The sequence below is a fragment of the Mobula hypostoma genome, chromosome X1, assembly GCF_963921235.1.
Source record: "Mobula hypostoma chromosome X1, sMobHyp1.1, whole genome shotgun sequence".
NCBI lineage: Eukaryota > Metazoa > Chordata > Chondrichthyes > Myliobatiformes > Myliobatidae > Mobula > Mobula hypostoma.
The window spans coordinates 3,688,935-3,713,332 of NC_086128.1; the positions used below are offsets into that span (position 1 = coordinate 3,688,935).

At 42.1% G+C, this 24,398-nt stretch overlaps 1 protein-coding gene across 5 annotated transcripts in view; it reads left to right on the forward strand.

Annotated features, from left to right (window-relative positions):
- The window catches only part of fam171a2a (family with sequence similarity 171 member A2a), a 293,586-nt gene extending 270,015 nt beyond the window's left edge, over positions 1-23,571 (forward strand). Inside the window, exons 7-9 of one of the 5 annotated variants that reach the window (XR_010016478.1) lie at positions 379-502; positions 11,873-15,036; positions 21,230-23,571. Coding sequence is in view for 3 of the 5 variants with exons in the window: in XM_063036905.1 (XP_062892975.1) it covers positions 379-502; positions 11,873-13,436 (1,688 nt within the window). In the remaining 2 variants the exon portion in view is untranslated. Of the gene's footprint in view, positions 1-378; positions 503-11,872; positions 16,941-21,229 lie in introns of those variants that run through there. The other 4 variants (XR_010016477.1, XM_063036907.1, XM_063036905.1 and 1 more) reach the window with 4 other exon arrangements.
- The last annotated feature ends 827 nt before the right edge of the window (positions 23,572-24,398 follow it).

A 24,398-nucleotide genomic window follows, 5' to 3' on the forward strand; every position in this document is an offset into this window, starting at 1 on the left:
CCATGAGTGGGTATAGCCGCAAGGCAGCGGAGGTTTGTGATCAGAGTTTTCCTTCTCCAAGATGAGCTGCCAACCACGGCTTATGAGCCCCATCTGCCCGAAGCAACTGGTTTTAGTAATCTGCCTTTGCCCCTTCTCCTGTCAGTAGAAGCAGTTCCACCAGGCTTAGTAACTAAGCCACTACTTTCCCCATAACTCAGGAAAGGTGTGCTAATAACTCAACTACTGAAATTTCCAAAGATTCACCTTCCAGCAGACAACATTAAACAAGGGATTAGGAACTTTAAAAAAAAATGTTAATTATGTGCTTCTATCAGAAACTGAGTTTCTTTAGAAGTTTGTCAGTTCATAACTCTGCTCCTCACTGCTTGTTTACAGCTGCAGTCAGTCCATCAAGGTTCGGAGACATCACCACCTACCACACCATATTCTTGCTCACCATTCTTGGGGCTCTGGCTCTCTTGGTCCTAGTTCTGGTGTGTTTGCTTCTCTATTACTGCAGGTAAACCTATGATTAATTTTTATTTGTTTGTTTCACAGTTGGTGTAATATTTGTTTTCTTTTCCTTGTACCCCTTTACCCTACCCCACTGTTACCTACCTGTCAACGATTGCTGTGTCCCCAGCATCCAGCAGAGTGAAACCTCCTGGACTAAACATTATAACTGTGGCAATTTAGCCTCTTGGACTTTCAGACCTTGGGGTTTCTTTTTAAACATGTCTTTTGTGTTATGGGCATCACTAACAAGGCCAACATTTACTGCTCATTCTTAATTGCCCTAGAAAGTGATAGAGTGCTGCTCTCTTGGACACCTTTGGTGAAGATGCTCACACAGTGTTGTTACAGAGAGAGTTGCAGGATTTAGACCCTACAGCGATAATAGATCAGTTAATGCATGGCTTGGAGTGTAACCTGCATGTCAGGGTGTTCCTATACACCTGTTACACTGGCCCTGGCTAGTGGTAGAATTTCTGATTTTGGGTGGTGCTGTTAGAGTAGCTTAGACAAGTGCAAATTTAATTGTCATTCAACCATACTTGTACTCACAGCCAAACAATATATCGTTCCTCTGGGGCCAAGGTGCAAAACACAGAACCAACAGTCACACACAGCACATATAAGTATGATGGCAGTAAAGCATAGTTATAAAAAAATAATATTAAAACATATTAATGTAGCCCAAGTCCCTGAGTGTCATGTCCTGGAGGCTGATGGTGCATGCATGTTGTTCTGGAGCCATGTTTCTGTAAGAATAAGCCCGCAGCAGTTCCGTATATTGCGCAAGTGCAGCCGCAGATGTACGCAGTCCAGCTTGTCTCCCACTGAGCGAACACTGGAGAGCAGCATTAGTGGGAGGGGCCAGTCTCCAACCCAGCATGGCCTCCAGCAGCACACAGCCAGCTCCAGCATCCCCTTCCCTGTGGCCGCAACAGGTGACCCCGATGCCTGAGGGCCCGGATTCCGCGCAACAGCCCAGGCCATGCAGCTCTCCCGCCGTCGGTCTCCCCGATGAACCAGAGAACCGGGCTTGCAGTATTCTACATTACCAGTGTTCAACAGGGTTTTGTGATTACAACAAAAACATCCAAGACAATCATTGTGCACCACCACTGACACCTTTTTCCTTGGATGGCTGAAGCCATGGGAGCAGTTGGTGAGTGGTCGTATGAACAGCTGGTCCTGGTTATGCAACTACTGTCGCCAGGCAGACAATCTCTGAAGAGTATTGATAATGGCCGGGATCGCCTGTCTTGTAAAGATACTACTCAGAAGAAAGCAACGGTAAACCTCTTCTGTAGAGTAATTTGTCAAGAACAATCTCGATCATGGAAAGACCACGTTTGCCACATCATACAACACAGCACATAATGATGAATGAACACAGTGCCTCAACTCAGAACTCCAACAAAATAGTTACTAATTGCATCATAGCAGCCAGGTTTTGAATAGCTAAATGACTGGGCAAAACCACTAGCAGATTTTCAAGGTTGAGGCCAAATTAACTTCATAGGCCTTAGCCATTTATTACACGTGACACTATCTGAAACCAAGTAGGGTTCATTTTAAACAGTGAATCAGGGTTCATTTTAAGCAGTGAAACAGATTCTGAATGCCATGAGTGTGTTCCAGGATCCTGATTCAGAGAATTGATAGATTTGATTGGGCTACCAACTGCTATCATCCAGCTGCTACCATCCGGGAAACAGTACCGCAACATAAAAGCCAGGACCAACAGGCTCTGGGACAGCTTCTTCCACCAGGCCGTCAGACTGCTCAATTCATGCTAACACAACTGTATTTCTATGCTATATTGACTGACCTGTTGTACATACTATTTATTATAAATTACTATAAATTGCACATTGCAAATTTAGACAGAGATGTAAGGTAAAGGTTTTTATTCCTCATGTATGTGAAGGATGTAAGTAATAAAGTCAATTCAATGCTTCAAGCCTAAATTCACATTAATATATATGTAAACCTCTAAAACAGTTGAGCTGGTTGTTCAGCTGCAAATTTTGGTGATTATTATTATATCAAGATACAGTGAAAAACTTTGTAACCCACACCATCCAAATAGATCATTCCAAAACATAAGCACATTGAGGCAGTACAACTGAAAAGAAAATATTGTGTAATATAGCAAATAGATAAAGTTGAGGACCACACCGAGGTAGACTGTGAGATCAATAGTTCATCTTTATTAAAAAAGAGGTTCAATCATGAGTGGAGTAGAAGTTGCCCTTGAGCTTGGTGGTACATAATTTCAATCTCTTGTATCTTCTGCCCGATGGAGAGGGGGTGACCAGAGTGGGATGGGTCTTTGATCTGTTGTGATTCAGCAGGGGGAGGGATGGCAGAGGCTGTCAGCATACCTGCCTGGAATCAACATCTCTGAGGGTCTATCCTGGGCCATACATATTGATGCAATTATGAAGAAGATAAGCTAGCAGCAATGTTTCATTTGGAGTTTGAGGACATTTGGTATGTCACCAAAGACTCTAGAAAATTTCTACCAACGTACTATGGAGGGCATTCTGACTGGTTGCATCACCGTCTGGTATGGAGGCTCCATCACACAGGATCAGGAAAAGCTGCAGAGGGTTGTACACTCAGCCTGCTCCATCATGGGCACTAGCCTCCCCACCATCGAGGACATCTTCAATGGGTGATGCCTCAAGAAGGCAGCATCCATCATTAAGGACCTTCATCATCCAGGATATGCTCTCTTCTCCTAGCTACCATCAGGGAGGAGGTACAGGAGCCTGATGACACACACTCAGCTTCTTCACCTCCACCATCAGATTTCTGAACAGAGCATGAACTCAACCTCACTGTGCTCTCCTTTGCACGACTTATTTATCTTTTTACTCATTTCTTGAAATGTGTTGTATTTTTTACGCATTGCACTGTACTGCTGCTGCAAAACAACAAATTTCACAACATCCGTCAGTGATAATAAACCTAATTCTGATGTCAGTCACCTTCGTTAACAAAAAAGGATGTTGGAACATGTATATGCAACAATATGTGAGTTTGCTATTTGATTTAACCATCACCACGTCTCCATGACCCGCGAGGCAGAGATTTCCAAGGATTTGTCACCTCCATCCATATGAGGTGTTTTCTGAGGATAGGTTGAGGGAGCAAGGGCTTTTCTCTTTGGAGCAAAGGAGGATGAGAGGTGACTTGATAGAGGTGTACAAGATGATAAGAGGCACAGATGAAGACAGCTACCTATCTCAGGTTCCGCCTTGCAAACTTTTTCATATTTATGCTCCTGCAAGTTGGTTCAGCTGAAACCAAACAATGGGGTGAGTGGGTATAGAATTTCAAGGTAGGAAGACATTGGATGAATTTGAGGTAGCTGGGTTGGGGAGAAAATCCGATTTGGTTGGATTTTTATTGAGAGCACAGGTCAGTGCATGGGACTATAATGTTGTGGCCATTATGGAGACTTAGCTTTCACAAGGGCAGGATGTTCTGGGATTTAGGTGCATCAAAATGGACAGTAAAGGAGGTAAAGGATGCTGGGGAGTGGTATTGCAGTCATTCTCGTGAACCTGCTCTGAACCCTCTCCAATACCAGCACATCCTTTCTTACATCAGGAGTTCAAAACTGCTCACAATACTCCAAGTGAGGCCTCACCAATGTCATATAAAGCTTCAATATTACATTCTTGTTTTTATATTCTAGTCCTCTTGAAATAAATGCAAACATTGCATTTGCCTTCCTCACCACAGACTCAACCTGTAAGTTAATCTTTCTCCTTCCCAGTCGTAGTGCTGGGCCACTACTGCTAAGGTGAGCAGTCTGGTTGTTGGTAGGTGTGACTAGTGGTGTGCCACAGGGATCAGTGCTGGGTCCATTGTTATTTGTCATCTATATCAATGATCTGGATGCTAATGTGGTAAATTGGATCAGCAAGTTTGCTGATAATACAAAGATTGGAGGTGTAGTAGACAGTGAGGAAGGTTTTCAGAGCCTGCAGAGGGACTTGGACCAGCTGGAAAAATGGGCTGAAAAATGGCAGATGGAGTTTAATACAGACAAGTGTGAGGTATTGCACGTTGGAAGGACAAACCAAGGTAGAACATACAGGGTTAATGGTAAGGCACTGAGGAGCGCAGTGGAACAGAGGGATCTGGGAATACAGATACAAAATTCCCTAAAAGTGGCGTCACAGGTAGATAGGGTCGTAAAGAGAGCTTTTGGTACATTGGCCTTTATTAATCAAAGTATTGAGTATAAGAGCTGGAATGTTATGATGAGGTTGTATAAGGCATTGGTGAGGCCGAATCTGGAGTATTGTGTTCAGTTTTGGTCACCAAATTGCAGGAAGGATATAAATAAGGTTGAAAGAGTGCAGAGAAGGTTTACAAGGATGTTGCCAGGACTTGAGAAACTCAGTTACAGAGAAAGGTTGAATAGGTTAGGACTTTATTCCCTGGAGCGTAGAAGAATGAGGGGAGATTTGATAGAGGTATATAAAATTATAATGGGTATAGATAGAGTGAATGCAAGCAGGCTTTTTCCACTGAGACAAGGGGAGAAAAAAACCAGAGGACATGGGTTAAGGGTGAGGGGGGAAAAGTTTAAAGGGAACATTAGGGGGGGCTTCTTCACACAGAGAGTGGTGGGAGTGTGGAATGAGCTGCCAGATGAGGTGGTAAATGCGGGTTCTTTTTTAACATTTAAGAATAAATTGGACAGATACATGGATGGGAGGTGTATGGAGGGATATGGTCCGTGTGCAGGTCAGTGGGACTAGGCAGAAAATGGTTCGGCACAGCCAAGAAGGGCCAAAGGGCCTGTTTCTGTGCTGTAGTTTCTATGGTGTATGGCCAGTCATGAATCTGGCACATGGAAGCAGTGGTTGGCAGTGGTGTGTGTTGCACATTCAGAGTCGGTTGAAGTTTTTGGTGCCTGTTCATTGGCAATTTGGTAGGTGTAGGATCAGGCAAATGCCATGAACTATGGGGCTCGTGTATTAATTGTTCATACAGTAGGGCACCTGATGAAGAATAGTTATATAAGTAAATTAAAGAGGCCTTACCCAAGCGGACTTCACAGTCCTGGTCTCTGTCTAGGTTGAGGGAAAGTTCCTTTAGTTGAACTACTGCTGAGCAAACAGTAGTGTATACATTTGTTTCGACTCAATTCCACATGGCAAGTGTGCTTTAGAGCAGGAGTTGTCGAATCAGAGAGCGCTACAGCACAGAATGCAACTGTTATTCCATCAATCCACACCTGGACCATAGATCTCCACACCCCTTCCATCCATATATCGATCCAAATGTTGAAATCAAACCTGCATTCACCACTTCCACTGGCAGCTCGGTCCACACTCTCACCCCCCTCAGAGTGAAGAAGTTTCCCCTCAGGTTCCCTTTAAGAATTCACCTTTCACCCTTATCCCATGACCTCTTGTTCTAGTCTCAGCCAACCTCAGTGAAAAAAGCCTGCTTGCATTTACCCTATCTGTACCCCTCATAATTCTGTATACCTCTATCAAATCTCCCCTCAATATTCTACCTTCCATGAAATTAAGTCCTAGCCTATTCAACATTTCCTATAATTCAGGTTCTCAAGTCCCAGCAACATCCTTGTAAATTTCCTCTGCACTCATTCAATCTTATTTACATTTTTCTTGTAGATTGGTGACCAAAAGTGCACACAATTCTCCAAATTAAACCTCACTAATGTGTTTAATAACTTCAGCATAGCATCCTGACTCCTGTACTCAGTACTCTGATTTATGAAGGCCTAAGTGCCAAAATCTGTCTTTACAACCCTATCTACCTATGATGCCACTTTCAATGAATTATGTACCTGTGTTCTCAGATCCCTGTTTTTCTATCACACTCCTCAGTGCCCTTTTGTTCACTGTGTAGGACCTACCCTGGTTGGTCCTCCCAAAGTACAACACCTCACACTGGTCTGTATTAAATTCCATCTGCCATTTTTCCAGCTGATGCAGAACCCTCTGCAAGCCACGATAGCCTTCCTCACTGCCCACTACACCCCCAATTTTGGTGTCATCCACAGTTAACCACATTATCATTGATATAGATGACAAACAGTAAAGGACCTATACAAAATACAGAAATAATTTGCAGAACTGAAATGACAGTACTCATAATCATTCTTGGAACAGGGCTGATGTGAAAAATTGTTGACTGGTGCGAGTGGAGTTGATAGCAATTTTGAACTTACAGAGTGGCGCAAAACAGCCCAGAAACTGAAAATTGCATGTTTGTTAGATTGAAGTTGGTCAGAAATCAGCTGTGACACCAATGAGTGACAAAGTATGCTTAAGTAGCTTACAATCCACTCCTATTTCTATGTTCCTCTCCTGTTTCTACATTCCTACAAGGTTGTTTACATCTGTTTCCAAGTACAAGCAACTGAGAGAACTCTAGCAGAAGCCCAGTGGAAACCAAACCACCAGCAGATGGAGCTCAAAGCATGGTGTTCTGGCCTTCCTGGTTTGTGGCTCAGGCTCCCCCTGCTGGGCATTAGAGCTCACCACAGGGTGGAAATTGAACAATGAGATTCACCAGCAAAACACTGGAGTGATTTTTCTAATCCAGGTTGTTATCACGTGATTATCTGTTGGAAAGATCTCGGATGTACCTGCTATAATTTCTTCTGCAGGGAAGAAATTATAGACAATGTGCCCATTATTTCTCTGTAACGTGGCAAAATAATGTGGCCTTGCCGGAATTACTACTAAGTTCAAAGTGCATTGATTATCAAAGTGTGCACATTATATACAACCTTGAGATTCTTACAGACAGCCACAAAACAAAGAAACACAGAAGAACCCACTTAAAAAAATCTATAGAACGAAAACTATCAAACATCCACTCAGTGGGGGAAAAAAATTGTGCAAACAATAAAAAACGTAAACAAGTAACATGAACTACAGAGTCCCCGAAAGTAAGTGCACAGCCATGGAGTTGGTTCAGTCTGCAGCCGTCCAGGAGCCCAATGGCTACAGGCATGTAGGTTGTTCAGTGCTTTGAGGAGTAACCTGTCACGGACCTAGTAAACTGAACACTTGTTCGTCCTTCACCTTCAGCCTTGACACTCTGATCTCTTTAATCAGGCTCAGTGCTTATATAAGCTGAACATTGGTTTGTTTCTCACTTTTGCCTGGGCCCAGGCCCTGCCACTTCAATCTCACCTGAAGTCTGCTCCTGTAATGGCCGTCGCAGTTGTGCCTGCATTTTTGAGAGTCCTGTTTGACGAATTCTTCAAGATGCTACAAAAATGCCAGTTATGCAGATGGTTCAATGACATAACTCTGAAAGGGAAATTACAGGCTGTGGATTTCAGAGATTATAGTCCTGAAAAGTGTAATTAATAGAATAGTTAATAGTTTTCTTTACTGCTTGTAAAGCATCTCCATGTCTCGCCAGCACCACATTTGGCAATCGATCAGTTTGCATTCCATAGTTATTTTAATGTGTATTGTGGGTTGGTTGGCATCTCTGTGTCAAGAGACCTCATCAGCAATTTATTATATTTGTGGAGAGGAGTCAAGTAACAAGGAAGAAAGAGAAATTGACCTTGAACCATGACATATGTGACATTGTCGGAGGAAACCAGGGATGATGGAATAGGCATTATTTCTTTGTATGCAATTTGTATTGGAAACATCAACCTTATAAGAGTGATAAATTCACTGATCCTAGCAATCCTTTGCAAGAAGCAAGGTCTGGTTATGTCTTTTATCGATGTTGTATGAATTCACCATTGTATTCTAGTGTACTAGTTAGGGGTCTTTTAAAGGGAAGTATTGTGAGAACGTTAACATTCAGAGCTACAGTTGGAGTGCTTAACGGGCACAGGAGGGAGGGCTCTTGATTTTGTATTTGTATTCATATTTCATTCAACAGAGGAGTTCATTCAATCCTTCAAGTGCAGCATGGAAATAGCCCTTCCAGTGAGCTAGTCCCACCTGCCTGCATTTAACCCATAGCCCTCTAAACTTGTCCCAACCATGTACTTAACTAGATGGCTTTTATTTTTTGCTAATGTGCCACCTCAACTCATTCCGAATAACCACCACCCTTTGTGTGAAGAAGCTGCTCCTGATGTCCCTTTACATCCTTTCACCTCTGATCTGAAAACTAAGCACTCTCCTTTTTAGCTGCCTCTTTCTGGGGAAAAGATTATGTACTTACGCCCTGTCTATGCCCCTAATGGTTTTATATTCCTCTACTGTGTCATCTGTCAATCTTCTACAGTCCAGAGAATGAAGTCCTCGTCTACTCAACCTCAAGCCCTCCAAGTCCTGGCAACATCCTGGTAAATCTTTCTTGCACTCTTTCTAGCTTAGACACATCTTTCCTATAACAGGGTATTAAAACCTCAAACAACATTGCAAGTGCAGCCTCACCAATATCTTAAATGGCTTCATCATAACTTCCCAAGTCCTGAACTCGGGGCCCTGATTGACAAAGCCAGAATGCCAAATGACTTATTCAACACCTGTCTGCCTATGATGCCATTATCATTGAACTATGCACTTCCGAGGTGCCTCTGTTCCTCAATACTTACCATTCACTGTATCAATGCTAGCCTGATTTGATCTCCCAGAATGCAATACCTCACATTTATCTGGATAGAAAGCCGCTTGCCAATCCTAGGTGATCAGGAACTCCTATAATTTTTCATAACCTTCTGCACCACGTAGAATACCATTTATTTACTATTACATGCCTAATTTTTTAATATTTACTATCAATTTGTAATCCAGGGAGTGGGAAGCGCAGAATCAAATATCGCTATGACGATTGTACGTCCTAGTATCAATTGTTTGGCGACAATAAAGTATGAAGTATAAGTATAAAGTATATAGTAGCCATGCCTTGTAAATTCATGTCCTCATGCAGTCACTTTGATTTTTATTTATTGAGATACAGTGTGGAATTGGCCCTTTTGGCTCTTTTAGCCTCGCTGCCCAGCAACCCCCCAATCCAACCCCAGCCTAGTCACAGAACAATTTACAATGACCAATTAACCTATCAACTGGTACGTCTTTGGACTGTGGGAAGAAATCAGAGCATCCAGGGAAAACCCGGAGATTCCACAGGGAGGACATAGACTGTGGTGGGAATTGAACCCGTGTTACTAGAACTGAAAAGCCTTGTGCTACTGTGCATATAAATTCCAAGGATGTGATAAGGAACAATGGAGAAAAGCAAAGTTGGACAGATACTGTTTTACACAATGCACCTGATTAGTAAGGCTGTTGGGCTGAGGGTGGAATGTGAAACTATCGCTGTCATAAGATATGGTTAAAAGATAGACAGGACTTGCAATCCAAGCTGGAGAGCACAGATAAGTCTTAACTGTATTCTTCTCATCTGCGTTCACTATATTGTAGGACATTTTAGTTGGGAAATTCAGGGAAGGCACATTCTGGGAGAAATTATTAGAAAGGAGGAGGTTTTGGATGATTTGGTCGTCAGAAAAATGGATAAGTCCCCAAGACCTGATGAGATGTATCCTGGGCTTCTGTGGAGGCATGGGAAAAGATTGCTGCTGCATTGCACAATTTCTGGCCACAGAAGAGATGTAGGTGACTGAAAAGCAACAGATGTACTGAAACGCACGCAAAATGCCGGTGAACGCAGCCGGCCAGGCAGCATCTATAGGAAGAGGGACAGTCGACGTTTCGGGACTAACTGAAAGAAGAGGTAGTAAGAGATTTGAAAGTGGGAGAGGGAGGGGGAGATCTGAAATGATAGGAGAAGACAGGAGGGAGAGGGATGGAGCCAAGAGCTGGACAGTTGATTGGCAAAAGGGATACAAGGCTGGAGAAGGGAGAGGATCATAGGACGGGAGGCCTAGGGAGAAAGAAAGGGGAAGGGGAGCATCAGAGGAAGATGGAGAACTGACAAGGAGTTATTGTCAGAGGGAAAGAGATGAATAAATAAAATAAGGGATGGGGTAAAAAGGGGAGGAGGGGCACTAACGGAAGTTAGAGAAGTCAATGTTCATGCCATCAGGTTGGAGGCTACCCAGACAGAATATAAGGTGTTGTTCCTCCAACCTTATATAGATGTACTGTACCTCTGTTCAGGAAGGGTGTCAGGGATAAACCAAGTAGTTACTTCAGTGATTGGAAAATGCAAGATTAATCTGCCTTAGAGCCAAGGATTAATTAAGAATAAAAATGATTACCTTGTGTAGGGGGATGCATCTGACTGATTTGATCGAATTTTTTAAGATGATGACTATCATTGAGTGTGGTAAGATTGATGTGATCTGGAGTAAGACCTTTGATAAGGTGTGATGTGGGAGACTGGTCTGGAAAGTAAAAGCCCATGTGATCCTGGGTAAAAGACAATGGCTGAGGGTTGTTATTTCAGTTGGAAGCCCGTAACTAGTGCTGAGGCCCTGGCTGTTGTGTACTATATCAATAAAGGAGACATGATTAGTAAATTCTGCAGAGGATACAAAAGTTGATCATGTAAACAGTGAAGAGTACATTCTTTGTCTATTGGAATGATACTCATCAGTTTGTGAGATATGCAGAGTAATGTCAGTTCATGCACTTAGGATATATAGAATGGAAGTCAGGATCCTGGGAATTACCCTTTGTATCCATTGGTCACCACTTGATGGACGAATTATCTTTTTTTCTGACATTTACAATTGGATATACATGATTGCTTACTTTTCATTCATGCACCAACAGTAAGAAGCATCAGGAATTAAATATCTAATCACTGTGTATCAAAGCTTTAAACATGCCATAATGAATACCTTCCAATTTATGCCATGTGCAACTTCCGATATTGACACATATGCTGATACTAATAGTTGATATTAATAGTTTATTGCAATGATAGGACTTCAGCTATGAGGACTCTAGCCCAATCTCTGTTCCTGCCTGACCTTGATACTCTTTTCTCCTCTCTGCCGTCTCCCACCACATTTCCCAGGTGTTAAGTCCAACATAGTGATCTTCATAAATCAAGGTATTGAGTACAGGAGTTGGGATGTTATGTTGGCAACCTTAGTGTGGCCAAATTTGAAGTATTATATGCATTTCTGGTCACCTACCTGCAGGAAATATATCTCTAAGATTAAAAGTGCCAGTTCATCTTCCAATTTATTCCCCCTGACATCAAGAAACTCAGTGCAAACTACTGATTGAGTAATAAAGTATAACACATTTTGAAATATGATTTTAATAATACAGAATTTTTAAAGGCATGTATTGAAAGTGAAGTGACCTGTCCTATATTTAGAAGTTGTTACCTGGATCAGGTACTGTCATTTAAATGTAGATGTGTAATGAGTTTAAGCTTATAGTACTTTTTTTTTACTAACAATGTTTTTATTTAATAGGAGAAGATGCCTAAAGCCACGGCAACAGCACAGGAAGTTGCAGATCGCTTCCACTTTGGACAGCTCCAAGAAGGACCAAGCCACCTCCATGTCCCATATCAATTTGATCAGTACCAGCCATTTGGAGTCGGTGTCATCCAATGGAGATATGGATGTTCACACACCTATCTTGAAGTCTGCCTTTAGTACATCTCGAGAGTTTGAGAGCTCTCGAGAAGAGTTCTTCAAGCAGATCCCATATAGAGATCCAGGTCCAAAAATGAGGCATATCAACAAAGCATCCACTGATACATTGGCCCATCGAGGAAATTCCAAGGAAGATTACCACAGGACAGTGGAGAGCTTTCCGTTGAAAGCTGCGAGGTCTATGGATGCCTCAGGAGAGCTGGAGCCACCTTTAGCGGATGACTACAGACACAGCTATAGTTCGATGGTTTCCCAGCAGCCATCTGACGAAAAGGGAAGAGAAGTTCAAGCCCGCCGCATTTTGGCTGAAAGTAAACTTTGTGCCAATGATCCACCCTCTCCTCCCCCACTGCCACCACCCTTTGAATCTCTCGTTGGTCACAAAATGGATAATAAGCCTTCGGAATACATGATGTCTCAGTCTGTTGATCATCTGGCCAGGCCCACAACATTGTCCCAGCCAGGCCAACTAATCTTCTGTGGTTCTATTGATCACATGAAAGACAACATGTACAGGAATGTAATGCCTACTTTAGTCATTCCTGCCCATTATGTGGGATTAACTTCTGATTATCCATGTATGGACCAGTCAGCAGGCGGCCCAACAGAGCAGCTGGAGATGAAGGGAGTTCAGATGGGAGTCCCCATGTCCCACCAGCCTGTACCCCAGCAGTATCAGCACCCACAAGTTCAACAATCAACCCCTCAGTCAGATGATGGAGAAGACAAAGCATGGGGCCCCCACTCTTCTTCCATGAGTGGTCCAATGGCAGTATTACTGAATGAATCGGCAATGGCACAGATGAATGGAGAATTGCAGGCACTGACCGAAAAGAAGTTCTTGGAGCTCGGGGTAAAGCCTCAACATCCCAGGGCCTGGTTTGTGTCATTAGATGGACGATCCAATGCTCACGTTCGGCATTCCTACATTGACCTGCAGACCGGGGAGAGGATTGGGAGCAACGACGCCAGCTTAGATTCTGGTGTAGATGTAAACGAGGCAAAGCCTAGTAAAAAGCTGAAGGAGGAGCGCGACAGGCACGGACCAGCCAATGTGGCCTACAGCAAACTGGTTTACGTGGATGAAAATGAGCAAAGCAGCAGTGAATGCAGAACAGCAGTCTGTTCGCCAGAGGACAACTCACTCACTCCTCTACTTGAAGAGAATTCCGAGCACAGGGAAGCCATCCATCGACAAGAGCACAGCAGAGGGAACAGCATGAGAAGCAGTACCAGTGAAACTCGCAGGGATTCCACCACCAGCCCTGAGGAGGAGATGCAAGATCAGTCTGAAGGGGCAGATGACCAAGGTGAGAACAAAAAGAGCCCCTGGCAGAAAAGAGAGGAGCGGCCACTGATGGTGTTTAACCTGAAATGAACAGTGGACTTTTCCAAGACCTCGAATCGGACCTTCACAAGTTTTTCGAAAATGCATCAGCATCCCATGAAAAAATCTGAGCACAAACTAAGGAAATCAATGAAGTTTAAAGCAACAAGCCCAACAGGCTTCTTGTAGTGGATCCCTGTCTGACAAAGCAGCAAACTCATTCTCCCAGAATTTGTGCAACTTTATATTGCTGAAACAATGGTTAAGAAAGCGGAAAGAATACCAGTGATAAAACTGCACATTTTCTGTAAAGGCAGTGAGGACATGTGTTCCTGTTCTCTTTAGAATGTCTTACTGAGTTTTTGTAAAAAAAATGTCATTGTGGTACCAACCCACACAATAAACTCATTGAATGTTGTTTTTCCTGAGGAAGATGAAAAGACTATTTAAATATTCAATCCTTTTTGTTACTTTAATTGGAACAACCCTACCAAATGAAGCATTTTCATGCTTGCCGATCAGTAATTTTACATGACATGACTTTTTTGAATAGAAGCCTTTTTGGAAGGTAGATTTTCTTTTCCTTTTTTGTGTGCTGTACTTCCCTTAACTTGACCCAAAACCAACTCCAGTAGCAGACCATTTAGATCTGGTTCAGAACTCTCCAAGTGCCTTCTTTATGTCTAAGTTGAGCAAAAAAAGGAGGGAAAGCAACACTTTGGCTGTACTGACTTAAGATTGGAGAGCAATGACGTGGAGCCTAAAGTTAGGAAGTCAGAGTTTCTACCTATTTTATTATGTTCAATATGTGCAGAAACAGCTGAAGAAAAATATCCCTTTTACCACTGTGAATTTTCCTGGACTGTAGTCCATATGCCAGATAGGTGAAGCTGTCCTGCATGCAACTTTTTCACAAACTATTCTGTACTCAAAGTTGCATCAGAAATTATTGTTTAATTAATATATATATATTGAAAAATGACTATTAGGCTGAAGCCTTTTTGGATTACCAGGCTCACTAGTGACGTGTTTGATTTTTTTTGTGTAGATGAGCTAATTTTAATAACAGCTGTAATCCTAGCCAAGTACCCACTGAGCACAAAATTGGTGTGGCTGAGTAGCTGGGTGTGGAATGCATGAGATTTGTTGAAAAAGATTGGGCTGAACTCCCAGTCCTTTGTCTGAAGATCAGGATATGGGGTGGTGATAGGGATCAGTGCCCTAAAAATGGTGGCCATTCACAACTGCCCTGATGGCATGGCACTGGATATTGAAAGCCATGGAGAGGGGGGAATCCCAAACCTACTTCATACGATATTTGGGAGGCTATAATGCTTCTGGGACAGTATGTGGCTTTTTTCTGTACATGGCTAGCTGGAGCATGTTGTTGAGGGCTAGTAAGAGTTTTGATGAAAGTGACCTTCCATCAGTTTGGCCAGGACCTTTGCTGCTGTGAGATTTGTTCACTACCTTCCATCAACGCCCTTCCAAAGTGGCTCGATTGCCCTTTGATATAGAGACTGTCTAGGACATCATGGGGGGATCCAAGTTCAAGTTGCAGCTTGCTGTCCCAATGCAGATGTGACCTGGTCCTCAAAATGGCTTGTGTCTCTCTCCACTGCTCAACACAGGAGTTCTGCCCACAGCTGTTGTAAGTAGCAAACATGCTCTTCCATTGTATTCTCAATTAAAGACTTATTAAAATGTTTTAACGTTGTTGCAAAATCCATGTGAACTAAATGGTAAGAGACACTTTTACTCCCTTTAGTTTAATATTTAAGACTAGTATGTACTTCTAAAAGTGACTCTGATTTCTGGTAAAAACATAATAAAGTATTTAATTTGGGTTGTCCAAAAGTATTTATTCCTTTTTCTGTTTGGGTGCTGCTGGCAAAGTCAGCATTTAATCCCTATTCCTAATTGTTCTTGAAAAGGTAACAGATTTCCTTTTTGAGCCATTGCTGTCCATGCTGAAGATATTCCCACTGTGGTTTTGATTGATTCCCATGATATTTATCCCAAAATAATGAAGGATCGGCAATATAGTTCGGTCGGGATTCTATGTGAGTAGAACATAGAACAGCACTGCACAGTACATGCACTTCTGCCCACGATGTTGTGCTGATCCTTTAACCTGCTCTAAGACCTTTCCCTCCTACATAACCCTCCATTTCTCTGTCATCCACGTGCTTTTCCATGTGGAGGTGAACTTGCTGATGGTCCAATGTGATAGAGGGTGTGGGAGGGGCTAGTGCTGTCAGAAAACACTTGGTGGACTACTGCAGTTTGTTTAGTCCACCAGCTGAAGCGGAAGTAAATGCTAAAGATGTTGAAGGGGGTGAGTCAAACTTTGTGAGTATTTTTGAGTCTGCACCAGTATTCCATTATGTGCTGATCTTGTCCCCTGTCTATGGAAGGAAACCTTTGATGGGGTGCACAAGGAAGGATATTGAGGCTTTAATTTTCTGGCAAATTAAATTCAATTTAGCTTTTAGTTAATGTGGCTCTTCAGAAGATTATTGAAACAGATGTAAGGGAAGACATTGAACATAAACATCATTGAATCAAAAAGATCTTATAGAAACCTAAAATTATGAAAGGGATAGATAAGATGGAGGCAGAAAAGTTGTTTCCACTGGTAGGTGAGACTAGAACTAGGGGACATAGCCTCAACATTCAGGGGCGTAGATTTAGGATGGAGATGAGGAGGAACTGTTTTTCCCAGAGAGTGGTGAATCTGTAGAATTCTCTGCCCAATGAAGCAGTGGAAGCTACCTCAGTAAATATACATAGAACGATAGAAACTACAGCACAGAAACAGGCCTTTTGGCCCTTCTTGACTGTGCCGAACCATTTTCTGCCTAGTCCCACTGACCTGCACACGGACCATATCCCTCCATACACCTCCCATCCATGTATCTGTCCAATTTATTCTTAAATGTTAAAAAAGAACCCGCATTTACCACCTCGTCTGGCAGCTCATTCCATACTCCCACCACTCTCTGTGTGAAGAAGCCCCCCTAATGTTCCCTTTAAACCTTTCCCCCCTCACCCTTAACCCATGTCCTCTGGTTTTTTTTTCTCCCCTTGCCTCAGTGGAAAAAGCCTGCTTACATTCACTCTATCTATCCCCATCATAATTTTATATACCTTTATCAAATCTCCCCTCATTCTTCTACGCTCCAGGGAATAAAGTCCTAACCTATTCAACCTTTCTCTGTAACTCAGTTTCTCAAGTCCCGGCAACATCCTTGTAAACCTTCTCTGCACTCTTTCAACCTTATTTAAATCCTTCCTGTAATTTGGTGACCAAAACTGAACACAATACTCCAGATTTGGCCTCACCAATGCCTTATACAACCTCATCATAACATTCCAGCTCTTATACTCAATACTTTGATTAATAAAGGCCAATGTACCAAAAGCTCTCTTTACGACCCTATCTACCTGTGACGCCACTTTTAGGGAATTTTGTATCTGTTTTCCGAGATCCCTCTGTTCTACTGCACTCCTCAGTGCCTTACCATTAACCCTATATGTTCTACCTTGGTTTGTCCTTCCAACGTGCAATACCTCACACTTGTCTGTATTAAACTCCATCTGCCATTTTTCAGCCCATTTTTCCAGCTGGTCCAAGTCCCTCTGCAGGCTCTGAAAACCTTCCTCACTGTCTACTACACCTCCAATCTTTGTATCATCAGCAAATTTGCTGATCCAATTTACCACATTATCATCCAGATCATTGATATAGATGACAAATAACAATGGACCCAGCACCGATCCCTGTGGCACACCACTAGTCACAGGCCTCCACTCAGAGAATCAATTCTCTACTACCACTCTTTGGCTTCTTCCATTGAGCCAATGTCTAATCCAATTTACCACCTCTCCATGTATACCTAGCGATTGAATTTTCCTAACTAACCTCCCATGTGGGACCTTGTCAAAGGCCTTACTGAAGTCCATGTAGACAACACCAATTGCCTTCCCTTCATCCACTTTCCTGGTAACCTCCTCGAAAAACTCCAATAGATTGGTCAAACATGACCTACCATGCACAAAGCCATGTTGACTCTCCCTAATAAGTCCCTGTCTATCCAAATGCTTGTAGATTCTGTCTCTTAGTACTCCCTCCAATAACTTACCTACTACTGACGTTAAACTCACCAGCCTATAATTTCCCGGATTACTTTTCGATCCTTTTTTAAACAACGGAACAACATGAGCCACTCTCCAATCCTCCGGCACCTCACCCGTAGACAGCGACATTTTGAATATTTCTGCCAGGGCCCCCGCAATTTCAACACTAGTCTCCTTCAAGGTCCGAGGGAACACCCTGTCAGGTCCCGGGGATTTATCCACTTTAATTTTCCTCAAGACAGCAAGCACCTTCTCCTTTTCAATCTGTACAGTTTCCATGATCTCACTACTTGATTCCCTTAATTCCATAGATTTCATGCCAGTTTCCTTAGTAAATACAGACGCAAAAAACCGATTTAAGATCTCCCCCATTTCCTTTGGTTCCGCACGTAACTGACCACTCTGATCTTCAAGAGGACCAATTTTATCCCTTACAATCCTTTTGCTCTTAATATACCTGTAAAAGCTCTTAGGATTATCCTTCACTTTGACTGCCAAGGCAACCTCATGTCTTCTTTTAGCCCTCCTGATTTCTTTCTTAAGTATTTTCTTGCACTTCTTGTACTCCTCAAGCACCTGATTTACTCCCTATTTACTTCCTATACATGTCATACAACTCCCTCTTCTTCTTTATCAGAGTTGCAATATCCCTTAAGAACCAAGGTTCCTTATTCCTATTCAATTTGCCTTTAATCCTGACAGGAACATACAAACTCTGCACTCTCAGAATTTCTCCTTTGAAGGCTTCCCACCTACCAATCACATCTTTACCAGAGAACAACCTGTCCCAATCCACGCTTTTTAGATCCTTTCTCATTTAAGGCAAGGTTGGATAGATTTTTGCATCGTAGGGGAATTAAATGTTGTGGGGAAAAGGTAGGTGGAAGTGAATCCATGGCCAGATCAGCCATGATCTTATTGAATGGCGGGGCAGGCTCAACAGGCCAGACAGCCGACTCCTGCTCCTGTTTCTTTTGTTCTTATGAATGAGCTGGTGAAGCTGGTTGGGTGTAGCGAAGTCAATGAAGTCTTACAGCATAGAAACAGGCCTTTCAGCCCGTCTAGTCAATTCTGAAACTATTTAAACTGCCTATTCTCATTTACCTGCACTGGGACCATAGATTTCCATACCTTGACCAGCCATGTACCTATCCAGACTTTGCTTAAATGTTGAAATTGAGCTCACATCCACCACTTGTGCTGGCAGCTCATTCCACTCTCTCACCACCCTCTAAGTGAAGAAGTTTCCTCTCATGGCTCCTTAAACTTCTCACCCTTACCCTTCTTACCCTTAACCCATGACCTCTGGTTGTAGTCCTACACAACCTCACTGGAAAAAGCATCCTTTCATTTACCCTGTCTATAGCCCTTATAGTGTGGCACTTTAGGGAATTCCTGCAGTCATGCCAGAATCTCAGCCAAGACTCTTTGCTAGTAGGCTCAGTCAAATGCAGCCTTGATAATCATAGAAACATAGAAAATAGGTGCAGGAGTAGGCCATTCGGCCCTTCGAGCCTGCACCGCCATTCAGTATGATCATGGTTGATCATCCAACTCAGAACCCTGCACCAGCCTTCCCTCCATATGCCCTGATCCCTTTAGCCACAAGGGCCATATCTAACTCCCTCTTAAATATAGCCAATGAACTGGCCTCAACTGTTTCCTGTGGCAGAGAATTCCACAGATTCACAACTCTCTGTGTGAAGAAGTTTTTCCTCATCTCGGTCCTAAAAGGCTTCCCCTTTATCCTCAAACTGTGACCCCTCGTTCTGGACTTCCCCAACATCGGGAACATTCTTCCTGCATCTAGCCTGTCCAATCCCTTTAGGATTTTATACGTTTCAATCAGATCCCCCCTCAATCTTCTAAATTCCAACAAGTATAAGCCTAATTCATCCAGTCTTTCATCATATGAAAGTCCTGCCATCCCAGGAATCAATCTGGTGAACCTTCTTTGTACTCCCTCTATGGCAAGGATGTCTTTCCTCAGATTAGGGGACCAAAACTGCACTTAATACTCCAGGTGTGGTCTCACCAAGGCCTTGTACAACTGCAGTAGTACCTCCCTGCTCCTGTACTCAAATCCTCTTGCTATAAATGCCAGCATACCATTCGCCTTTTTCTCCGCCTGCTGTACCTGCATACCCACTTCCAATGACTGGTGTATAATGACACCCAGGTCTCGTTGCACCTCCCCTTTTCCTAATCGGCCACCATTCAGATAATAATCTGTTTTCCTGTTTTTGCCACCAAAGTGGATAACTTCACATTTATCCACATTAAATTGCATCTGCCATGAATTTGCCCACTCACCTAACCTATCCAAGTCACCCTGCATCCTCTTAGCATCCTCCTCACAGCTAACACTGCCGCCCAGCTTTGTGTTATCCGCAAACTTGGAGATGCTGCATTTAATTCCCTCATCCAATTCATTAATATATATTGTAAACAACTGGGGTCCCAGCACTGAGCCTTGCGGTACCCCACTAGTCACTGCCTGCCATTCTGAAAAGGTCCCGTTTATTCCCACGCTTTGCTTCCTGTCTGCCAACCAATTCTCTATCCACATCAATACCTTACCCCCAATACCGTGTGCTTTAAGTTTGCACACTAATCTCCTGTGTGGGACCTTGTCAAAAGCCTTTTGAAAATCCAAATACACCATATCCACTGGTTCTCCCCTATCCACTCTACTAGTTACATCCTCAAAAAATTCTATGAGATTTGTCAGACATGATTTTCCTTTCACATATCCATGCTGACTTTGTCCGATGATTTCACCGCTTTCCAAATGTGCTGTTATCACATCTTTGATAACTGACTCTAGCAGTTTCCCCACCACCGATGTCAGGCTAACCGGTCTATAATTCCCTGGTTTCTCTCTTCCCTCCTTTTTTAAAAAGTGGGGTTACATTAGCCACCCTCCAATCCTCAGGAACTAGTCCAGAATCTAAAGAGTTTTGAAAAATTATCACTAATGCATCCACTATTTCTTGGGCTACTTCCTTAAGCACTCTGGGATGCAGACCATCTGGCCCTGGGGATTTATCTGCCTTTAATCCCTTCAATTTACCTAACACCACTTCCCTACTAACATGTATTTCCCTCAGTTCCTCCATCTCACTGGAACCTTTAAATGCTTGCCATTGCATATCCACCATCAATCCTTTAAGTGTCATTTGCCAGTCTATTTTAGCTAATTCACGTCTCATACCTTCAAAGTTACCCCTCTTTAAGTTCAGAACCTTTGTTTCTGAATTAACTATGTCACTCTTCATCTTAATGAAGAATTCCACCATATTATGGTCACTCTTACCCAAGGGGCCTCTCACGACAAGATTGCTAATTAACCCTTCCTCATTGCTCAAAACCCAGTCCAGAATAGCCTGCTCTCTAGTTGGTTCCTCGACATGTTGGTTCAAAAAACCATCCCGCATACATTCCAAGAAATAAGAACCGTCCATCATATCCTCCATCACGTCACTAGCTATTGTGAACAGACTGATGCAGTGATAAGTGGTGCAATTATATGTGTTCTACCTTTTGTGGACAGGCATAACTTGGCATATTTCTATGTTGTTGGGGAGATTCCAGTATTAACTGTATTAGAAGAATTTTACTGGAGACAAGACAAGTGTTTTTACTCAGATTTTCAACAGAGCAACTACAATGTAAGATCTGATTTCTCTTGTATCTGTCAATAGCTTCTTGACAACCTGTGGAGTGAATGAAATTCCCTGAATTCCCTTATGGTTGGCTCTGTTCTGATGAGGACCTAAGGATGTGTCATCGATCGGCGGTTTTGACTGAAAGTGGCTGCAGCTTCTTCATTCTTATCTGTACCCCTTACTTGCTGGGCCGTCACATCATTGAGAGTGGGATATTCAATGACCTTTCTCTTCCGTTCAACTGTTCTCCATCATTCTTGAGTTTTGATCTGGTCCGTTGGTTGTGTGATCACCATGCTCCCTTCACAATTTAACGTGTGTGGGATCCTGTGTTGTAATTCTATTTAGCAATAGCTGTAAGCTGCAGGAAATAGTTTTGACATTTTTTGTTTCTTTTATGGATCAAGTATCATCCTGATAGGTAACTGGATACAGTCCACTAACATTTTCATCTGGTAGACTTGTGTTCAAAACCCTGTCCATGCCAATGGGAAGAAAAATCTCTCTCTTGCCATCTGAATGAATGCAGAGCTCATAACTGCAACTTGCAGAGCAAACTTTAATAATGCTCAAGTCAAAGAGCACATGGAAGGGGTATGTGGGAAATTGAATTTGCCAATTTAACTCCGATATAAACTTTAGTCCATACCAGAGCTGGTGGAGGTAGTGTTGTAAAAATTAGTGGTCACCCAGTATTGATATCCCTTAAATTGAAAAATAAAAATCAGAAAACGATTTGATTAGCAATGCATGTAATGTGAAATGGAATCGAACATGAGTTTACAACACTTCATGAGAAAGATGCAAGTGATTTTCAGATTTATTATCTACTCATTAGTTTATTTCTAGTTAAAGCTTTAAATCTTTCAATGAGAATGACTTTCTTAAACACACTCACATTACCAGATTGGAGTAGGCATCCAATGCATACCCAGTTTTCACTGACTTAATGCATTCTAATAGATTGTTGAGGTTAGAAAGACAATCTATAAGTGTCATGTTCCCAATTTGATAGATTCAAAATAAACAGAGCCTTCTTAATTAAAGTATAAAAATACAGAACTTAAATATTGAATATGATTATTCAGCAAGTATTTAAATACCCATTCCCAATAGCTGAAGTGATCACTTCTTTGGGGAAAAACAAATAAAAACAAAAATAGATTTGACTTACTTTTCATTTTGTATCGACCAGATTTTGAACTGGTGTCCAACCACCTTTGCTGCTGTTGATATGGTAAAATGCTGACGGAAGTAGAGAAGAGTAGCTTGTCTCCTATAGCTGTGATAATCCTGTGCTTCATAATAATTGGTTCTCTTTTGCATCCTGAAGCCATGGAGTCCAGTGCAGGGGTGTGAATCAGAGGCAGCATTGTAGGTCAAGCCCTAAGCCAGTTATACCCAAACTAAATTAGGAAAAGTGGCTTAAGATGTTAAAATAGTTTGATTTGATAGAGACTTGATGAGCTAGTAGTAGTTGAGACCAGCCTATTTATATATTTCATATTTTTATCCAGTAGATTTACACACAAGCATATATTTTATTACATTGGCCATTGTATCTCCCCAGTGAAAATCTATTCCCAGCTCTTGAGATGTTTCAATTGAATGGAAATTTCTAATATTCTCTTGAAAATATTTTTTTCAGACTGAACTTGTGATCGTAAGCAATATTTGTTCATGATTGAAATGCTGACCAGTGGCAAGGCTGTCCGCCTCTTTGCAAAGCAGCGCCCATACCACACAGACCCAGAAGGCAGGAATATTGCTTGTGGAATCAGAACATTGATTTTCCAGTCCTGGTTCAAACCTGTGTACTTCTAGCTGTAGTGGAATATTGCAAACTCAGTCCCTAATAGACTACAGTGTCAGAAGTATTTTAAGGAATGTATATTTTTAACCTGATTTTCTCTTTTAAAAAAAAGTAATTCAACATCTACCTTTCCTGTTAATGCACATATTAAACAATGTAATTTTAGGCGCAAGACAAGAACTACTTTTTAAGGGTTTTTGGTATTGTAATTGTGAATGCTTTTTTTCTAAGCTAATAGACATTGTGCCATTAGTTCACATCTCCATTGGAGAGTTCATGTCATTGAGTTTCGATATTCTGCCACAACTAAGATAAGATGAATGATCCGGGACTGTTTTTACTGAATATGTTGTATGTGTGGCTACATTTTAAACTGATTATTAGTGCTAGTAACTTGGTGTCTCTTATTTGACTCTGGGCCACATTTTTTTAACATGATGTGGTCTCGAATAGAGATGTGTGCTTGCTTCCAGTTTGCTCTGATATTTTCAAAGAAAACATGGTCGAAATTCTGTGCAATCTTTTTGCTTGTTCCTAAAGTAAAATTGTTAAAATAAAGCTTATTAAAAACTTTTTGGGAAGTGAATAGCTTTCTTTGAACTGAAATTATAAAGTTATGTTATACATTGCTAGGTTGAAGTTTTTTGGGCTATTTTCCTTTCCTCCCTCTCCCATTGCTCCAGGGTGGAGCAGGCAACCTTTGACGATGCTGAACGATTGGATAATTCTAAGACAAGGAGGGAGCATCAGATGTGAATGGACATCAGGTGGATTCTGGTATGGGCTAAATAGTCTGTGAAAATGTTTTCTTTATGCACAAGTATAGAATGATCATTTAGCCAAGAGTAAGGAATATCAGTGGCAACATATATCAATGGACAAGTTAGGGTGAGCTTTGCAACTCAGTGGCCACTTGTAATAATTTTCCCCCATTAGCACATTTACTATTGTCTGACAACTATCTTTTGTTGTCTCAATCTACATACATTAGTGAATCTGTTGACTTTCTTGACTATCACCTTGCTTCAATATTTATTTTTCTGCCCTCCTTAGAATGGAAAAGTTCTCAGGCTATGTTCACACTACGCCGGATAATTTTGAAAACGCCGGTTTTGAGTAAAAATGACAGGCGTCCACACTAAGCATTTTTCAAAATATCTCTGTCCACATTAGACGGATATTTGGGTGAATCTCCTCCTACTGGGCACGCGCAGGACACACAGAAAACAAGCGAAGAGGAAACGGTATACTTGGTGTGCATTTGTCGAGTTACAGAGTAGAAAAACTTAAAGGGAATTGCTCTTGGCTCTCGCGCAGGAGGACTTAAAACTAAAAAAAACAAATACTGGAGTGTATGGAGGCAACCGACAGGGAGTTCACAGACAGTGTGAC